The 18,679-nt window shown below is 43.9% G+C and overlaps 1 protein-coding gene across 5 annotated transcripts in view; it reads left to right on the top strand.

Moving 5' to 3' along the window:
* UNK (unk zinc finger) overlaps positions 1 to 18,679 on the top strand; it is a 44,905-nt gene that overhangs the window by 375 nt on the left and 25,851 nt on the right. For all 5 annotated transcript variants that reach the window (XM_041409130.1, XM_041409127.1, XM_041409129.1 and 2 more), the window contains exon 2: positions 18,041 to 18,250. In XM_041409130.1, the coding sequence (XP_041265064.1) occupies positions 18,041 to 18,250 (210 nt within the window). The remainder of the gene's footprint in view (positions 1 to 18,040; positions 18,251 to 18,679) is intronic.

Below are 18,679 nucleotides of genomic sequence, written 5' to 3'. Positions count from 1 at the left end.
GGGCGGGGGACGAGCGACCCCCCCCGCCCCGCCAAACCCCCGTGATGCACCGGGGCCGCCGCGCCTCCCCCGGGGGTGAGGGGACCCCCGGACCCCCGGGTGACACCCCCGGCCCTCAGCCGCCGGCCCCTCCCTCTCGGGTGACACCCCCGCCTGGGGTGGGGGTCGATCCGCCGGGATGTGAGGGCACCCCCGGGCGACACCCCCGATGCGTTCCGCGGCGGGTGAGGGGACCCGCGAGTGACAGCCCTGGTCCCTCCCCGTGGTGCTGGTGGAGCGCCGGGCCCTCTGGTGACACCCCGGCCCCAGGCTGGGCCTCTGTCCCACGGGATGTGAGGGGACCCTGGATCCCCTGCTCTGGCCCCCGCCCAGAGTGCGGGTCCGTTCCTCAGGGGGTCGCCTCGCGGTGCTTTGAGGGGCTGAGGTTTTGGTGAGCTGTCACCCAGGGCTGTCACTCCTGCCCTCCATCCCCTGAGGGGTCCCGGGCGTTCCTTGGCACCTGTGCGGGGAGGTGTGAGGTGACAGGAGGTCCCCAAGGTCGCAGCCTCGGTGGTTGGTGATGGAGCGGGTCCCTCTCGGGGCAGGTGTGTTTGGGAATGACACGGGTGTGTGGAATATCCCCCTTGGAAGGCTTACATTGAAATCCGGATGAGCGTTTTCCCCGTTCCTGCTTTTGCTGACCCTGCGCGTGCGGGGCACGGCGTTGGTGTGTGTCACCTCCCTCAGGGAGCACTTGTTGCTGGAATGTGCCTTTCCTAACCAAAAAAACACCGCTTCACTGCGTTGTCCCAAGGAAACGCAACCTGTCGGAGCTGTGTGAAGTTGGCCTGTGGTCAGTTGTTGGAGCTGGAGGTTGTGGGGTGATATTCCCATCCTCTTGTGCAATAGGGATAACGGATTGGGAGCGAGCATTGTCTTTGTGAGGTGGGCTGGCTATGGCTGGAAACAGGTCATGTGTTCCCCGTCCTTAAAAGAGAAAACTTTGGAACTGTTGTTTGTGAACAAAATACATGTGCCGAACCGTTTGCCCTTATCATTTTAGGGTGTTGTCCTACAAATACCCTACAAATACTCATATCTCTGGCTTGTGTCGATGCCCCCACCCAAAGTGAGACGTGTGCTCTGTGTGCTTTTAATTTCCATTTTCCTAAGGTTGGTGGTGGACTTTCCTGCATCCACGCTGTCATACCTGGAATAAAAAGAGCTTTGAGGAATCCACAGGAATGGGTCCATACAACCTGTGTGCCTGCTGCTGGGATCACAGGCTATCTGCCACCCCTTTCTTTTAGGAATACTATGGCAGAGTGAGGGTTTCCAGGTTTTAGTGTTATTGTGAAGATCCTGTCGTGATCTTTAGGGAACTGGCAAGCCACAGTCTTGTAGGTTGAATAGTTTCTGGTGTGGTCTACAAGTCTGACAGTTTTATGGGGGGAATGGGCATGGAAGAGTCTGCTGGGAATATTGCTGTAGGGAAAAAGAGGGAGCAGGAGCTGCCTGTAGAGGTGGAGTGGCACTAGTGATGGAGAAAGAATCAGTCAAAAGCGAGAAGGAAAACAAGAAGATGAGGTTGAGAAAGTGAGGACACTGGATAGAGGAAGGTGAAGGTGGTAACTTGGCTAAGCATGACTGTGGAAATAAGGATGTCAAGTATTAGAAAAAATAGAGGAAGAAAGACTTCAAGAAACAGAGGAGATTGGGAAAGAGAACGGAAATGGGACAGCGTGGAACAAAGCTGGTGGTGCAATTAGCTTCTTTCCAGAGGGCAAAACTTGTGTTTTGAAGATGGATGCTATAAATACTTCAGTGAAAACAGTTGCAGAGGAGCTGAATAACCATAAGTGAAAGACGGGTTTGGGGGCTGCTGAGTGCTGACAGTGGGATGTGAGCCATCCTTTGGAAGTCTAGGATGTGTACACTGGGTCACATCAGACTGTAAACCTCCTCCTGATAACATATGGGAACTTATTTGGTGGTGGCTCATGTGAACAAGTTGTATGTTGTCAAAATGTAAATATTTTCTTCCTTTTTTTTTTTCTCTTAAATACAGTTTGTTTCCATAAAATGACACGAAGGTTACAAGTTGTAAACTCAAGTAAGCTTAATTATCTGCATACTTTGCTGTTCCCTGGGGACAGGCAATCTGGTGCTGGGGATCTCTCAGAAAGTTTTGGTTGTATTTGTAAGGAAATGTTCCAATTTCTGTATTAGCATGAATTTCTAAACTCTTGGTGTTACTTGCGTGTGATTTTTTAGATAATTTGAACCTCTGTCTTTCTGTCAGGAATCCTTTATGTTTACTTTAGATGTGCAGCAAAAGAAAATGTGGCAAAACCAGAGCTGGTGATGCTCTCTCACACCTTTGTCACTGTTTGTTAGCAGAAGAGACCGAGCTTCCACGATTTGTGTCCTTTGGTGACAGTCGTGGCGTGCAGCTGGATAGTCCTGGAGACAAGTCCCTGGTAGATGCCAAAGTTTGCTGTTTAATTATGGATGGCCTGCTCCTTATCTGGGGATCTGGTATTCCATTTGTAGAACCTGAGTAACAGAATACTCCGTGGCTGCTGTTGTGTTCTCCCCGGCTTGCTGCATTAGATGTTCCTGCATGTGGCTGCTTTCTGTGATCCCGCAGCTCCCGTAGCAGGATGAGACCAGCATATTCCTGGGAACAAAAGGGTGAGACAGCCTCATTCCTGGGGTTCCTGGAGGCTGGGATCAGCTTGGGGCGATGTGCTCTGCAGGGGCTGGATGGGAAGTGGATTTCCTTTGGGTAGGCTCTGTCAAAACTCAGCTGAGGATTGGTTTTGCAGCGTTTCTCGGCTCTGTCTAGCATGTTATTTCTTCAGGTATCTCTGTCTTTAATGTGTGTCTACTCATGTGGGTAGAGCTTGAGTTGGAAGAAACTGAAAGCGAGTTCTCAGTCACTGGAGCTGTAGGTACAGGGTGCTCTGGGGTAGTTTTGTTTTGGTATGGTTCCTCTGTTCGGCTGCTGGCAGCGTGCTTGGTTTCAGTCAGGCTTGATGCCTTAATTGTGAATTGTAAAGATTGTTTCCACTGCTTGGGTGTTTATTGATCTGGCAGAATTTAGATAAGTGAAAGTGGAGCAGCCCTTTGTTCACTGTGCATTCACCTGAAAGTCAGACAGTTTAATAAGTGCAGGAAAGCAAACGTTTAGGTGGAGATAAATTACCCACTTAATAAAAAACCAGAGAGTCCCTTCAGTCCGGAGCATTCCGAGTACACACGACCACAAGCAGCATTGAAAGTGTTCTGATTCAGGTGATAAACTCTTTGGGACACAGATTTGTTGTGCATAACCCAAGTCATTGCTACTCAAGACATTTCTCTTGAGTGTGCCCATCTTAGATACGAGCAGCACCCTTGGAAGTAACCTTCAGGATTCTGTGTCCCCTCACTTGAGATCTGGGTGAGATGCCTGGGAGCACATCCTGTCCTCATTTGCAGTGCATCAAGATAAGCTTCGTGATAATGCCTTTGCAGCATCAAAGGCAAAAAAACTTGTCTTTCCTTTTGCACAAGGAGAGGAACTGTGGGAAATTCCTGAAGGATTAGTACCCTGTAAGTCTTGCTGGAGCTGCATCCACATGGCTGGCCGGGCTGTGGTATAGGAACTGCTGGCTGGTGCTCACCCAAGCTTTGTCTTGCAACCATTCTGGTGCCATTTAGGCTTGGAAGGACCAGAAGGCTGAAATGAAGGACACTGTAAACAGGGATGAAAATGGAGCTGGTGCAATACTTTGTCTCTGATTGCAGCAATAGCCATTCTTGTGTCTGCATCGTGCCTTGTCTGGTGGTTTCTTGGCCTTCAATAGGAACTCAGGTTAGGACAGCAATGGAAATGTGGGTGAAGAAGAAGTAAAAATACCAAAACTAGAGGTGTGCTTATTTAAAGTCTTATCTCAAGATTGTACATGTGAATTCTTACTCAAAACTGACAGCACTCAAAAACGCACCTCGGAGCATCCGTAGTAGCAGAGAGTTATCCTTATCTCCTTATCAGTGGACAGTGTCTTACCACTGGCAGAGCAAACAGGACATGTCTGATCTCAAAGGTGCAGACTGAGTGTCTGTGGGAAGAAAACCAAAAACCAGATGTGTAGCTAACAATTTTTCAGGGTTGCTGTTTGCTCTTCCAGGTCCCGTAACATTTGCCTGCACAGTCTGTTAGATTATACATTTGATCTGCTTGAGTTGGGTGGTCCTCACACCCTACTGCATGAGTTGAGGCTTTGGAAATTGTTTTTAGAAACCTTTTGTGTCCTTTTTAAACCATCAGGACTCTTAAAATAACAAACTGCTGCCCTAATTCTGCTTTGGTTTTACTGGTGATAACCCTTAGATCAATAAGCTGATATGGACTTAGATACAAGTTGTAGAAACTATACCTGTTGTTTCAACAAAAAAACCAAAAAAGCCACCTCAACAAAACAAAACACAAAACTAAACAAAGAAAAAAAAATGCCCAAATAACCCAGAACACAAAAACAACAAAAAGAAACCCAGGAGTTTGTAGGTTTCTGATTTGGTAATACCTTTGGAGAAGCACAGAATATGTATAATAGATTGTTATTATTGTATTATATACAATGTAAGGTAATACCTTTAGGAAAGTACAGAGTGAGTCAGTACTTTTAAACCTGGGACTTACCAGTGGTCCACTACATCATTACCTGCAAATGTCACCTTATCAGGAAAGTATCAGCTGGTTATTATTATTAGCTGGTTATTATTTTTGAGTCCGTGTGAACTTCACCGAATGCACATCCACTGCCAGCTGTTATTAGGAAGTGTGAATAGTTACAGGAAGTTGGAAATATAAAGTGCTGGAGTGTGAACAGGAAGAGCTGCCTTCACAGTATGCTCTCACCACCGAACACATGTGCTGAAAATAACATTTTAGATTTTATGGTTCTTCAAAGGGTGAGTGTTGAAAGGCTCCAGCTTGAGAGAGGGGCTGGCAAGGGCATTTGGGCCCAATCTGTGCCCCAAATGTGTCAGGGCAAAAAGAAGTTTTTTCCCTCCTGTTGAAGTGGGGCTGGACCTGTGGTTTGCTTGCTGCATTCCCACTTCTTGAGTACTTCTGCATATCAGTCTGGCAGGGAATTCACATATGGATAACTGCTCTAGAGGTGTCATATCAATATTTTGCAGAGCAAAAAGCTTTGTGTACTGCTGTGATGTTTTCAGAATTAGTTTTGGTCTGGCAAGGTTTGGTGTTTCAAAAATCCAAAACTCTGTGAAAGAGGAGAGGGGTTCAATGGTGAAGAATTGTTTCAATGTGTAAGATGGTTCTTTAATTTTTAATGTAATAAAAAGTATTATGTTGATGATTATATGTTGCTTACATTAGCATATAGGATAGTTTTTTTGTGGCATGGGAGGTAATATTAAGGTTAATAATTGTTCTATAAAGTCTAGGACTTGCTGATTCTGTGGGTCTCTCCCAATTCCATTTATTCTATGATCCTGAGAACCTCAGAGCTTAGAGTTTCCCATTATATCAGTTTTTTCTCATTTTGTAAGTTTATGTATTGTCTAGTATTTTTTACATCATGTGGCTTTATTTTAAGGAACATTCTGTTGGAATTCCAACATTTTATTGTCTTCACAGCAATTCTTCTTCCAGAAAAAAAGTTTTACTATCTTCTAGGAGCAGCTGAACCACTCCTCCTGCTTTTTCCAAGGGGTCTGACTACTGTCCTCAGGAAAATCTTCCTGCAGTGAGTTCCAGCATCCCTGCCTGGCTGCTTGCTGTGTGTCCCTGCCCCTGTGACAGCGTGGCAGGAGGGAATGTGTCAGGACATGAGTTAATCACACTTACTGTGTGGCACATTAGCATGAGCTGTCACTGAGGACCGTGTTAATGCACCCGGCTGAGCCTGGGCAGGGACACGGCCCTTCTGTGGTCCCTGTTAAAGGAGCTGTAATTTCCGAGAGAGGAGCAAAATAAAGAGGCAATAATATCTCTAATTGTTCTGTTGAGGCTCGTGGAAACCTGCCTGTCAGGACATGAAGAGCCATGTTCACTTTCAGACGATGCTGAGGAGAGGTTTTGTTCCTTGCATTAATTTTCTGCTTTTAAAAACTTCATAAATCTTTTTGAAAGCAGCAGAAATAGGCTGAAAGAGATGGTGAGAAGTTACCTGGTCCCTTTGCTAAGGAGTCACCTACATCACTTCAGCTAAGATTTTTTTGTGGGTCTAATTGGTCATTGATTTTTAGTATTGTATCAGTTTTCACTTTAAACTGGATTTTGGTGAAATTGTGAATTATAAGAGGGAGTAAATCACAGCACTTTCTGTCTTATAAAGAATTTATGTACTCTATAAACTTTCTGTAACGTTCAGCAAATCAGGTACAGAGCTGTTGCTGAAAGCTGTGTGTGCACAGAGCCAGCCAGCAATTCCCCCCCAGCGTCCTAAATTAATGGGTGGTCATGTGCCAGCAGGCTGTGGAGCAAGTGCTATTTCTTAGCTACCTTTTGTCCCCTCTAATTTATTGAGAGAGAGTTTGTCTTTTATATCAGGGCATCAAATACACGGAGCCTCAGCAGAAGGGTGCACAGGGAGATGCTAAAGGCTTGTGCCTTCCCAAACTCCTCCTAGTGATGACAGCCAATTTAGATGCTTGTGATGATTTTCTCAGCAATCTCTTGTCTTGTGTATTTTGATCAGTGCTTGATGCAGTTAATACCAGCTTGACATTTGAAATATCAGTTGGAGTGAATGTTCCCTTGAAATGAATACCAACAATTCCTTCTTTCCTTTAGTTCTGGTGCAGCTTCTGACTCACAGACCCTCACCGTGCTGTAGTATTCATTCAGGTTTAGGAGGTGATTGTTACAACAAGGAAAGTTCTAGGTTTTATTTGAAATAAATATTTTAAGCAATTTTAAGCTCTAAAGTGCAGCGATGGAAATAAAAGAGCCAGATCACTGAAATGCTCAATACTGGCCTCATTCTTATCTCTTGTTAGAAGTCAGAGACATTTAATTGAATGAAGTTGTCAGAACAGTGGTAGAGAAGAAACTTGCACTGAATTTGTGGTCAAATAAGAAAAATCTCATGCCATCTCTAATTATCTGTTGGTCAAAGTGGCAAATCCATTTCAGCAGAGCATATACTGGCTTCCTGAGACTGATGGCACTGTTAAGTGCAGCTAAGAAATTAAGGTGGGATGGCTTTTTATCACTGTATGCCTAAAATATGTTTTGATTAATATACAGCCATGGCCAAATGAAAAGGAGTTAGTTTTCTGAAACTATTCTGGATGAACTTGGAACCAGAACTTGGGGGTGGAACTGGGTGATCTCTGAGGTCTTTTCCAACTCAAGCCATGCTATGATTCTATGAATATCTGCAAAAAACCTAGGATTAAAGTCAGTATTATTTGTTATCCTTTGTCTTCAGCATGTCACCACAGCTGAAAAAGAAGCTGTCAGTCCACACCCAGTGTGCTCTGAGGTGATTTTTTTTTCTCCTCTAAAGTTTTCAATAGACCGTGAGTTTTCATTGATGGCGCTTGACTGTTACTGTCATAGCAGAAATACAAACAGCAGATGCCTGAGGAAACTGTGCAGCTTTACAGCAACAAAAAAAATATTGTTTGCACATTTAAAATATCATGAGAGTGCCACCAGATTTATCAGTGCATTGATTAGTCAAAGTGGGAAGTGAGAGGCTGTGGCACAGCCTGGGGTTTGCCTGCCTTCCCTTTGGAGGAGAGCTGGTGTCAGCATGCAGTGGAGCTTTTTTGGACACCAGAGTGTGCAGGACATTTATTTAGAGGTGTGCCTTCTGTGTGGAGGGTTGAAATCGAGTCCACTGGGCCACAGCAGGCACAGATGAAGTCTGATTTGAGTGCTGAGCAGAAAAGAAAATCGATTGAATGGTTGACATTGATTCTTCAAAATCAACCAGTAAGGGTTGGCTTTTATCTTTGTGCTGGCACATGGGTTATGGATGCAGGTTCATGCTTGTTAGATAATCACCGTGTTTTGTTTCAAACTCACAGCAGAAAATGTCTGTTCACAAATGAAAGCCTTCCCAAAGAGGCTGCTGCAAATCTGCTTGGTGTTTAACCTGAGAAGAAGCAGTTGCTATTTAATTTTCAATGAAGATTGGGCTGGGTGAGAGCACTGTAGAGCTGTCATGTGGAGCTTTGGTTGTCTGGTTCTGGTCCTGTGTAAATACAGCCCTTCAAACAGCTCATGTTCTGTCTTAAAACTGTTGTGAGTGTGGGGCTGCAGCTGATCTATGAGCTGTGTGTTAAATCATGGGGGTCTTGGTGTGGCCAGGAGGGGAAAAGCTACTGTGCTCTGTTTCCAAAGCACCTCTTGTGAGACAAGATGTTGAGGCTTAGCTGGCTAAAAATGCTCATAACAATCTGCAGCTGAAAGCCTGAGTTGTGGAATGGCTTGTATGGAAATAATATTTTTCTGAATTGCCCATTATGAATTCTTGCATGTGGGATGTTTTGTTTTAGGGAACTAGCAGAGTGAGTAACACAAGTTTTCAAACAGCCCAGCCCTGTTCCCAGCCTTCCCTGGTGTTTCTACAGTTGTAAGCCCTGGGTAGGCTTTGTTAGTGCTTGAATTGGTGGTGAGAGAAGTAGAGTGTGGAAAAAACCTTTGCTGGAAACTGGAACTTCAATTTTTACAGCACAGGACATCAGGGTGTTATTCAGACTTTAATTTGTTGTGCCAAACCTCGTGTGTGTTAACCCCTCTTGGGCTCTACCTTCCTGAGGCTACAAACACTTAACACTGGGATAAAGAGGCTTCATCCATCCCATCCATAAGAGATGGGATAATATAAGTTAATTTATGAGTTAATATAAGAGAGAAAATTTACCTGGCTATAAGCTGAATAAATGACCATAATGGATAAGTCTGGGAACGGATGTTTTTTTTTGTGAAGTGATTAGTAGTAAAACATTTAACTGCTCATATTTAAGCATATGTTGATATATTGTGCTGACAACTGAAGCAGGTACAGACCTTCAGCAGTGTGCAGCTGTCTGGATGCAGTGAGCTCCAGCGTTTGCCCTGCAACAGGCTCAGCCCAGGTTACTGAAAAACAATTATTTCCATATGATGCTGTTTTCATAGACTCAGCACTTACACAGGTGCTGTAGGGAAGGATTAATGACAACTAAATACTTGTGGAGCAAAAAACCAGCCCTGAGAGGGATGAGGGTTGTTTCAGTCGGGGTGATCCATGTTTGGAAACAGCAAAGTGTGCTTTAGGCACAGTTTACATAAACTAACGGTGTCAAATTGCAGATATGTCATTTAAACTTGGAAAAATGGGCTGTGTGTTTAAAACATTGCATGAACTGCCTAAATATTGAGTTAATTTTGAGGTCATGTCTAATACATATTCATTGCCAAGTAATTTGGGAGAAAAAGGATAACTAACTCAAGGAAATGTAAATGTAAGTTCAAGGCTTATGCAGAATTCTGGATCTTGGTGAATGGCTTTTAAGGAAATGTAGCTGAAATGTAGTGCCATTAAGTGTTTGCCTTTGCCAGTGCTTGGCTTGTTTTAATTAAAAAGGTGAAAGCTCTGTGTAAACAAATACTTGTGTTTGAAATGGATTTTATTGGTATGACTTGGTTATATACCTTTCATGGTCTGCTGATGCAACAAGTGCTTGCTTTTTAAAGACAGCAGGCCGCCAAAAAACGACTCAAATTGCTTTATTTGTCGGGTTTTGAGTGACACAACTCGATGGGTGCCAAGCAAAGGGATGCACAGCTCCCAGGAAGTCTGAGCAAGGAGCTCTTCCCTGACACCCAGGGGCAGGAACACAGTTGTGACTCGTGGAGCTCATGTCTTGGCTGCTCACAAATGTGAGAAATGTGCATTTTATCAAGTGAGCTCTGGCTTGAAAGCCTTGATTTTTGTTCCTCATCAGGACAGTGTTGATGAGCTTCTCGGCTGCAGCGTGGCATTTGTCTCCAAACAAAGCCATTTTTGCTATAACTGTAGAAACTGAACAATGTTTTGCCTGAAGCTGGTGCAAATCTGTCTTCCCGTGATGGGCCAGCACCACACTTCTCTGTTTTCCCTTCGTTTTTCAGTGTAGACAAGGCACAACTGTTTGTCTGACTTTTTCCTTCTAATTGAAAAACATCCTGATGGTTTCCGATAGTTGCCAACATGTGTTATTTTTAGCCTGAACTTTTGCAGTCACTCAGTTATCTATGAAATATTGGTAATACAGAATTCATTCATCACAGCTGAAATAAATTCACTGTGTTCTTGTCCAGCCCGTGGTCTCCTTTGAAACCCAGAAATGGAGCTCCAGTAGGGTTCAGGTTACTGTTGAATGTGACTGTGTGCATTTTGGTGTGTTATCCTCAGTTTCCTGCAGTCTGGCAGTTTGTATTTTACCTTCTGCAGTATGCTCTGCATTTCCATTTATTTGGAAGCATCCAGCTCAACTAAGTCATTGAGATGCTGAGAAGATGGAAGAGTTGAGTGGTGCCTACCTATTTCTACAACAAAAACCGGGGGAGCAATGGGTTATGGATGTGAGCAGTTGTCATTTTGACCACTGAGGTACCCAGTGAGTTACAAGAAGTCTTAAAACAAAAAAACCTCCACAACCAAACAAATCCAACTCCATGCATCTGTAATAAGTCTCTCCAACTCTCACTTTCTTTATTTGCCCTTAGACTGACATTGTTGTCAAGCTCTAATGGAGGAGGGGAAATCTAACAGCTTCAAAATCACACACTGCTGTCTGTGTGTGACCTTTTTCCAGTTGATGGTTCAATTTATTTAGGTGATAAAGAAAACACTGAGGCATGTGAAGTCTATCTTCTTGACAGATCTGAGCTTACTGAAACTTTTCCCTCATCCTTTTCTCCTTCCCCACATTCACAGTCAGCCTTTTGTTTTTATAAAGTGACCAATATATTTTTTCTTTGAGATTTAAATGCTTTCTAATCTTTTCAAGGTTTACAGAACTGCACCTGGCTGCTGAGGGTGTGGAGGGGCAGATGGACTGATGGTTCTGGAGATGTCCTGGGAGAGATGTTTGCCTTTTGTGCCAAGTGGTGCATGGTGTATGCAAAAAACTTGGGGTGTAGAGTGTGAGGGCTTGGTCAGGTCTATGATGTTATTTTTCTAAACATTATTCAGTGTGGTAAAAGGGGAAATATCCAATATTGTTTAGCCACTGTAGCTCATAGACCTCATCTAGTGGGTGAGCATTCCTGCCTGTGGCAAGAGGTTTTAAATAGATGATCTTTAAGGTTTCTTTCAACCCAAACCATGCCTTGACACAGATTTCTGACAGAACTCAATGGGAAGTTTTCCCAAAATTATGATTAAAACTTTGAAGATTGCTGCTAAATGTGTTTGTTATAGTTTCATATTTAACAGTGACTCATGTGAGGCTCTGTTTCAATATTAAATTACATCTGCCAGTCAGTAAAAAATATTTATTGAAACAGACTTGTCTTAACTTCTGCTCTTACTAGAAGGACACAAAACATTGCAGAGTTGTAAACCAGGCTGCTGGTGGCCTGCAGCTACTGGATCAGGCATTTGCTCGACTTGTGCCACCCCTAGGAACGAGGAACTACAACTCTCATGAAGTCAGATTGTTTCACATCTTTCCTCCCAAATTCCAAGAAATCTTGAGAGTTGAAGGTTCTGTTCCCTGTCAGGAAGCTTTGCATTGAAATTTGCATTTCCTAAGACATCGTGTGAGTGCTGGTATAAAACTCTCCAAATTATTTTGGAGCAATGCTATTCTTTAACTCCCTGGTTTTATCTCACTTATTCTGAAACATCTCCCGTGGCCCAAGAGCAAAACCTCCTGAGCAATGTCAGAGCTGCACATCATGGGTTTTCTCTATCAGTAATATGTTAAATGAAAGGTGTATTAGTAGGATTTTTATTGAGTATCCTGTTGAATAAGTAGATTCTGTCATGCACCACTGACTCATTTCAATTGGAATACCACAGTTCAGTAAAAGAAAATAATTGAGTCATGGGTTTCTTACTTAAAGTGTGTCTGATATCATCTTTTGCAATAAAATTTTATGAGGGTGAAATGAATTTAGAGAGCTGATTTAATATGGACAGCTCTTTTCCTCTTGTGTTGGGGTGGCTCTCTGAGCTTAAGAAGAAAATAGCAGTTTTGAAAATATTCCCAAAAGATAAGCATTATTGAATTAGGAATATCAATATCTATAGTTAGATATTTTCTCCTGGGTTTTGCAATGCTGTCTACTGAGCAGACAGTCTGTTGGATAAGCACACCCTGGTTTGCTTCAGATAATTTTATCTGTGTTAGCTCAACCCACTAATTTAATTTTTTAAATGAAGCTGGTGGGATATATATATATATATGTGTGTGTGTGTGTGTGTGTATATACGTGTGTGTATATATATATGGGGGGGTGGGGGTGTTTGGTTGGTTGGGGTTTTTTTGGTTTTGGTTTTTTTTTTTTTTTTTTTTTTTTAAACCTTTTCCCAACCTGAATTAGGAAAACTTCTCAATCCTGCTGTCTGGACAGATCAGTGCCACTCAGAGCTTCTAGAGGAGGAAAGCTGATGAGCAGCTGAGAGCAGTGACCTCTCAGACTGCATTTTTCAGGAAGGATATGAACTGGGACCACCTGAGGCTTTATAGAGAGGTCCATGGCCTCATGCAGTCCTGTCTGAAATAGCAGGACGTGACTGACAGAAAAATGCCAACAAATGTCCCCAGCATTGCAGCGTACTTTTGTGCCAGTGAAATGGCATTTTTGCCAGTGTAATACTTTGAGAGAAGGCACACATGACTAAAATAAGTGGTAATGGCAGAAGAGCATTTTTCTCCCTGATACCTGAAATCTTATCAGGAGTGTAAGACTTGGTTTAAAGAAAAAAACCAGAACAAAACAGAAAAAAAAAACCCTAAACTAAAACCCAAGACAAAACACACAACCTAAAATTTAATTTGTAGATTTCTTCTTAGATTTGCCTCTGGGGGCTCTTCTGGCCAGGTGGCTGAGGATCTATACAGCCCTGAACTAGTAATTTCTAATAATAATGCCAGTAACAAAGTGAAGTGCCCACACCAGGCTGGACTTTAGGACCAGCCCAGGCTGGGGCTGCCCTGTCTGGGTGGGTTTGCTGTGAGCCAGAGCAGCTGTGGCCGTGCCCTGAGTGAGGACCTGGTGTAAAAGCTGCTCCAGGTTTACACTGGTGTGACAGTGCTGCCACAGCCTCCCAGCAGAGGCCTTTCCCCAGTGCCACAGCACAGTTTCAGGGGTGTAAACACACCCCCACCCGTGTGTGGAATGTAGGTGATGCTGGTGTTAGATCTCACTACTGCCCTACATTGCAGACCGTGTCCTGGGCTGCATTTGCCAGACTCTAATGGTTATATTATCTCATGGTTTTCTCTCTGGTGTCGTTCTGCTGCAGAAGGTTCAGGTCCTGTTTGTGAGCCTCTTTTTGGGCCCAGGAGGAATTTGGGCAGAAAGGGGGTTGACCTGCAAGAGCAAGAAGAGCAGAGGAGTGGAGCTCGTCTTGGGACCTACATAAAGGTCTCAAACAGTGCGAGGGGTGTTGGAAGTAAAGCAGAGCCTGGCTTTGCATCACAGAAGCCACAAGAGTTTTGAGGAGTTGGTTTTAATCTTTTCATTTCCTTGCTCCTTGGTATTGTTTCTCTCCTTGGTCTTTCTGATCCCTCTGTTACAAAGCAGAGGCTGTCTTGGCATCAGTGTGCATCTTCCAGTGATTTCTGGGAGCTTTGGATTAAGGCTTTTATGAGGAATTTGGAGCTCAGCTGTGCATTACCAGCACATTTTCCTGAATTGAGCTCACTCCACTGCATGTGTGACTTGGGTCAAGTTTGACAGGAAGCTGCAGCCCTGGAAGCAGGATGGATGCAGGAATCCTCTCATACAGAGCTGCTTGAGCACACCAGTGTGAACCAGAAAAGCTGCAGAAAAGCAGGAGGTCTCTGCACTAGGTGGCAAGGAGGGGACCAGGACACAACTGAAATTACGAAGGATAAAAATAAAACTTCTAGGTTAAAAATTCTTCTTCGGTTCTTGCTTTGTTTTTTTTTTTTCCTTGTTTTTTCTAGGTTTGAATTTTTTTCTTCTTCCCCCACTGCACCCATCTTTTTGCCTGCAGCTCCCAGAGCAGGTTCCTGCTCCATTCCTCCAGGGCAGAAGGGGAACTCCTGCACTTCCAAGCTGCAGAGGTAAACACTTGCTACCTTGCCCTGCAGACTCCAGCAATTAAAGACAGCGAGCACCTCCCCACTAGTGTAAATAATTGCAGAATAATCACTGCCCCTTCCCTCATCCCAGAGGAAGTGGAATTTCAGCAGAGTAGCATTGAGGTTTTTCTAATGCTTTGCTGCTCATATTGGTCTCTGGGAGTTCCCAAAACTACTCCAAGAACCTCTCCTCTTGTTTTCCTAGGAAAAAAACCTTTCATTTCCGGCAGCGTCCGTCCTGTTTGACAGCAAGTTCAGCTCAGCCTGGGGACTTTGTTCCGCATTGTTCTGGCCAGTCTTGTCCTATTTGTTTAGAATTGCATTCATCTTTGTTTACTAGGGCTCATAAATGGTAACATTTCCTCCAGGAATCTGGGTGTTGCTGTTGATGTTAATGTTGTATCAGAAGACTGTGCCGTGTGCTTTCCACTTTTTAAAAATTACATGGGTATGAAAATACAACGTTTACTTAGGGTTTTTTTTTTTTTTTTTTTTTGTTTTTTTTGGGGGGGTTTTTTTGTTTGTTTTTTTTTTTTAAACAAAAGAAATATGGAAGTAGCTCCAGTATGAAATAGGGGTCATAATTCTTCTACCCCTCAAGTGAGGGCTGTAGAGTTTCCTGAGAAGAGTTGAGAAATGCAAGTTATCGTTGCTGGATTTCCTGTTCCTGTACAGACACAGCGTTTGGCTGACATGCTGTGAAATGTGTACCACTCATCAACGTGTTTTCAGCTTTGAGGGTCGTTCTGAAATTCCTTTTTTCAGCTGTTCTGGAAAAAAAAAATTACGGAGACCATTGACACCAGAACGATCTGTCACGATGGTGTTCTCTGTGTTTTGTTTAGAGCCTTTGCAAAGAGGCTCCTGAAATATTAATGGCTTTCTGATTTGTGAGACATCACATTGTGGTGGTGCAGGCTCTGTATCCTCCCTGTGTTCCCAAAACACACGTGGTTGAGAGGCCTTTTATATGTTTTAATACTAAGTGCCTGGTTGAGTGGTCCGTATTCTCCCAGAGGAGCCAAAACTCACTTCATGGATCAAGAAAATAAAGGGCTGTAAGGCAATTTACCATTCAGGCTATTGTGGAGGAGGGTGATTTAAAACGTTGTAGTGCCTTGGAAAAAAGGAAAACCCAAAGCAATGATTGAAAGGCTTGAAATGACTGAGTTAATGTGACAACTCTCCTTCCCTCACTCGGGTCTGTTGCAGAGGTGACTGTGCACAGTTAATGCTCAGTGGTACCTGTTTGCAGACTTGCTTTGAAATTAAGAGTGAGACATCATTTATTTAATAGAGACCATTAAAGAGCAACTTTCTGATGAAGCAAGTTAGGTGTTAAACACTTTTCAGGTGAACCATTTACTTATGTAATTATCTCTCATTAACATTGCAATAAATGTTTCTCCAGGGAGTTTAGCCAATCATGAAATGCAATTAATTTTCAAATACTCTTCAGCAACAATTGAGGCAATAGAGACCGAAATCCCTAGTCAGTGTGTACGTTTTTAAACTTCCCTGCTGAAGGGAAGCAACTTCAGCTCAGCTGATTGTGGAGCTGTTAAACTCTCAGATTTTTAAGTGTTTCATTTGTGTCTATCACAAGTGTGGAGTGCTGGGCTCCATACCCAGGTTATGTAAGCCTGGTATCTCCCATTAGTTTCCTGAGCACTGAGGAGGTTCAGAACGCTCTTCTTGAACTTCAGCTGAGCACGGGGTGAGGATAGAGGAGTTAAAATGCTCTTGGTTTCTGTCTGGGGTTCTGGTTGCTGTGTGATACCACCTGGGACTTGTAGCCAGCTGTGTTGCCATTTGTCCACGTGTAAAATGGGAGTAACACAAATCTCGTGTCTCTAAGGTGTACGTGGAGGTGTGTGAGTGGAAACGACTGGTTGGTGATTGTGTCGCCTGTGAACAGCATCGTCCTGCTTAAGGTTACTTAATTCACTTTATAACCAAAATGTTGTTACAGTCTCTTTTGTTCCAAGTCTTCCTGGTGCACTGATAAGATAAAATAATCTGTGGAATTCCACCTTCTACAAGTACTTGGTCCAACAACTTAGAAAGATTTTTGAGAAGGGATGAATTTACCCCAGCTTTCAGTTTCCAGATTAATTGCTGGTGTGGCTGGAGTAGGGGTCTCCGTTTGAACAGAGGTGTGTTTTTAAATGGGAAAAGGAGCAAAGTGATGTTGTTAGCCTCACCTATGACAAGCAGACCTGATTCTGCAGCTGGCTGTGGTTGCTCTGCTGTTAAGCCTTGGGCCCCAGTGCAGATGTTGTTCCAGCCACTCTGGATTGCAGGGGACAGATGGGCTGGGGTAGAGAAGGGCTTACAGCCAGCCGTGGAGGCTTCCAGCCCCGGGCGTTCGCAGATCCCAGGCAGTGGAACCTGCAAATCTCACGTATTTAGAGGTTGGACAAGAGGAAGAGCTTTTATCCTTTCATGCTTGTAAAATCCAATGTAGGAAAGCTCTTGCCACTGATACTGTCTCTTCATAGCAAACAAATAAAACCACTTTGGTTGAATCTGTGCATTTTCCTGAGGCTTTCTCCTCAGCTGGGGTAAAGAGGAAAGGAGACTTTATTTACAGATGTTGCTTTCAGAATGAGCCTAGTGCTGTGATATTATCTGTAAATACGTCTTTGGGCATCAGACATCTTTCCATTTATTTAGAAACAGGAGATAAAGACTGTCTGACATAGGAATGAATTCCTACCCTCCTTTTTGTTGCCTTGGAGTACATACGCAGTTTAAAATGAGTCCGAATCTGCTGTTATATCACCCTGTTGCTTCCAGCAGAATAGTTGTATTTTTTTTTTTTTGACCTACAAATCTTGGTCCTCGCTGTTTTCACTGACCTCTGAACATAAGAGTCAGAATGCTGCAGGTTTTCTGCCTTGTTCCTGGATGTGCCTCTGAGACCGAACTTGGTGGGATTCAGGTCTGAGCTGCTGGAGCTGTTTGGATGTTCCCTGTAAATACAGGGCAGCCCATGGCTTTCAGCAGCGTGGATTTTGTAAGCACCTACACACAGATCACAGTCAGATCATTATGTTGATCTAAACCATTTTGTAATCCTCTACAATCTGGGTTTAGAGACTGTTATTAGTGTCACAAATAAAAGCTTGTGACTTCTTTAGTTCTCGGGATAAAAGAAGCCATGTACTTTCAGGGAATTACATATTAAAATTAAAGCAACATAAACATGTGGGAGTTTGAGGATAGTTATCCCACTTTGCAAGACTGAGATCTGAATTAGTATGACTGCAAGAGAGAAAGTGGTTAATTTTTATTTCATAATTGACCATGTACTGACAAAGCAGGGCTAAAGCAGGAGGATAAGGCATGAAAGAGTCTTTTAAAAATCTTTCTTTCTCAGTAACTTGAATCTTTAAATGTGGCTCAAAGAAGTGTATTCTATTTGGGTTTTTTTTTCTGTTTTTTTGGGGGTTTTTTTTAACCGAACAGGTAGGAAGGAAACCCCTTTTTTGCCAGATAGGTCGCAGATTTAGAAAGGCATAGAAAGGTACTTAAGAGTTCTATTTTCTCACAAATGTTTCCTAAGCTCATGAAAAGCCTCTTCAAAACGATCCCGACAGAAAGTGATTTCAGCTCTTGTTACATCCCTGTGTGTGATGGATATCTTGCCATTGCAAACACCGGCAGCTCCCAGCCTCCATCCCGGGAGGGGGAGCAGGGAGGGTGTGGGAGGCACAGCAGACATCTCTGGTGGCTGGATGTCACCCCTGCCCAGCAGCCCGGAGCTGAGTCCCTGTTCCCGCAGGTACCTGAAGGAGTTCCGCACGGAGCAGTGCCCGCTCTTCGTGCAGCACAAGTGCACTCAGCACCGGCCCTACACCTGCTTCCACTGGCACTTTGTCAACCAGCGCCGGCGCAGGTCCATCCGCCGCCGCGACGGGACCTTCAACTACAGCCCCGACATCTACTGCACCAAGTATGACGAGACCACGGGAATCTGCCCCGAAGGAGACGAGTGAGTAAAGGCTGCACCCTGCTTTTCGGGCATTAGGCTTTTGGGATCAGGCCAGGTGATGATTCCAGCCGGTTCTTGCGGAGATGAGGCAAGTCAGCAGTAAAGCAGCTTTGTCACGTACGTAACGTGAGAGCAGATGTAAAATCTGGAATAGCAGCCCGTGTGCTCCAGGCCTGCTGCAGAGACAGTACTGAGGATGACTTAGATGGGAATTCAGCTCTTGGGAATTCATTGTGCTCACAAGCTTCAGCATCTCAGCAAAGCTGAGGTGGGAAAAACAGCTCGGTGAGACAAATGAGTTTGGAAACACTCTGTCCTCTATGTCCCTGACTCTCAGCTCCTGCTCACTAGCAGGGTAATTTGGTTTTCACAGACTGAAGAAAGAGGAGGAACTTTGTCCTCCAGTCTGCCCCCTGAGTTATCTGTCTC

Source organism: Onychostruthus taczanowskii, unplaced genomic scaffold (genome assembly GCF_017590055.1).
Source record: "Onychostruthus taczanowskii isolate IOZ18803 unplaced genomic scaffold, ASM1759005v1 scaffold30, whole genome shotgun sequence".
Lineage (NCBI taxonomy): Eukaryota > Metazoa > Chordata > Aves > Passeriformes > Passeridae > Onychostruthus > Onychostruthus taczanowskii.
Note: the sequence above shows the minus strand (reverse complement) of the source record. Positions and strands in the feature narration are given on the sequence as shown.